The following is a 1299-nucleotide window of genomic DNA, read 5'->3' as shown; positions in this document are numbered from 1 at the left end:
GTTGTCCCAATACCTGCCAGTGTGTTTGTGCGTGTGTGTGTGTGTGTGTGTGTGTGTGTGTCTGTAGTGTTAGTAAGAAACCTCATTAACCAGTGATTTTAATGAAAATTGTAGAAATTACTTCATGGATACACATCTGACTGAAGCAAGCTCTTATAATATCACATCCACTGTAACATTTGATTCTAAAGCTCCTCCTACATGTTTACGAAACAGTGGTTTCTGTTTTTCCAGGACTCAGATTACGTCGTCGCAGAGCGTAACTTTGTGACARACGACCGCTCAATGCTCAGTTTCCATAAGGGTGACATCATCAGGCTGCAGGTTATGGATGGGCTGGAGAAAGGTGAGACGTTGCTGTTACGTTACACACTGGGTGAGTCTGGTGTCTGTAAACTATAACAAACACCGGCTTCTGTCCAGGTTACAGCTACGGTTGTGTGGTGAGAAAGAAGGTTGTGTTTTTGGAGGARCTTAAAAGAGACACAGAGGATTTTGGTAAGTTTGAGTGTGTGAGTTCAGTTTCCTATTACATCTGAAAACATTAGGTTTTGCTTTGAACCCCATTTTGGCCCCAAGTATATCCAAAAAGGAATGACTGCTCTGAAATATAAACCCACCTGTGCTGTGCACTCCTGAGACTTATTGGTATTTTTAAGCCAAAGAAGAAAAAAGAAAGAGGCAAGGCCACCTGCCACACCTGTGTCACTCTTTAAATAAAACGTATCAGCAAATTGTTTTCCAGATGAAAGACGCTGATGCAGTTAAGTATTGATCGTGCTCTTTCTCTCGCTCTCACTTGATGACATAAAAGATTAAATTGGACCGCAGGTGTTACGTTGCACAGTTACTGCAAAAGGCAGATTGCAGAGAACCCACGTCTGTTTGTTTTGGCTTTGATTATTGAAATCTATCCTCAACAATCTGTCATAAATAAAGTGCAAAATGCCCTTTTTTATTCATCACACACCACAGAGGTCAGGATGCTCTGACACATTTCATGATAACTGAGCACAAAGCTGGTAAACTGTAAATTACTTGCTCAGTTAAACCAAAAACCTGTATGAAACCCATCTGAGGAGATTGTTCCCACCAATGAGTCTTTGCCTGAATTATGTGTGAGGTTATCAGCGTAACGTCAGAAACCTTCAGATAATGATCTGACCTGCAGTAAGAGCAGAGCAGATAATAGATGAGGTGATTCAGCAGTCAGGGGTTGGATTTAGTTAGTTAGTTAGTTAGTTAGTTAGTTAGTTAGTTAGTTAGTTAGTTAGTTAGTTAGTTAGTTAGTTAGTTAGT

General features: G+C 40.4%; 1 protein-coding gene across 1 annotated transcript in view; it reads left to right on the top strand.

Moving 5' to 3' along the window:
• The window catches only part of myo15ab (myosin XVAb), a 65395-nt gene that overhangs the window by 48785 nt on the left and 15311 nt on the right, over nt 1-1299 (top strand). Inside the window, exons 54-55 of the mRNA XM_014011359.1 lie at nt 235-346; nt 424-498. Coding sequence (XP_013866813.1) covers nt 235-346; nt 424-498 — 187 coding nt within the window. The remainder of the gene's footprint in view (nt 1-234; nt 347-423; nt 499-1299) is intronic.

The sequence above is a fragment of the Austrofundulus limnaeus genome, unplaced genomic scaffold (assembly GCF_001266775.1).
Source record: "Austrofundulus limnaeus strain Quisiro unplaced genomic scaffold, Austrofundulus_limnaeus-1.0 Scaffold80, whole genome shotgun sequence".
Taxonomy (NCBI): domain Eukaryota; kingdom Metazoa; phylum Chordata; class Actinopteri; order Cyprinodontiformes; family Rivulidae; genus Austrofundulus; species Austrofundulus limnaeus.
The sequence above is the reverse complement of the archived record's forward strand: the minus strand, read 5'-3'. Positions and strand labels throughout refer to the sequence as shown.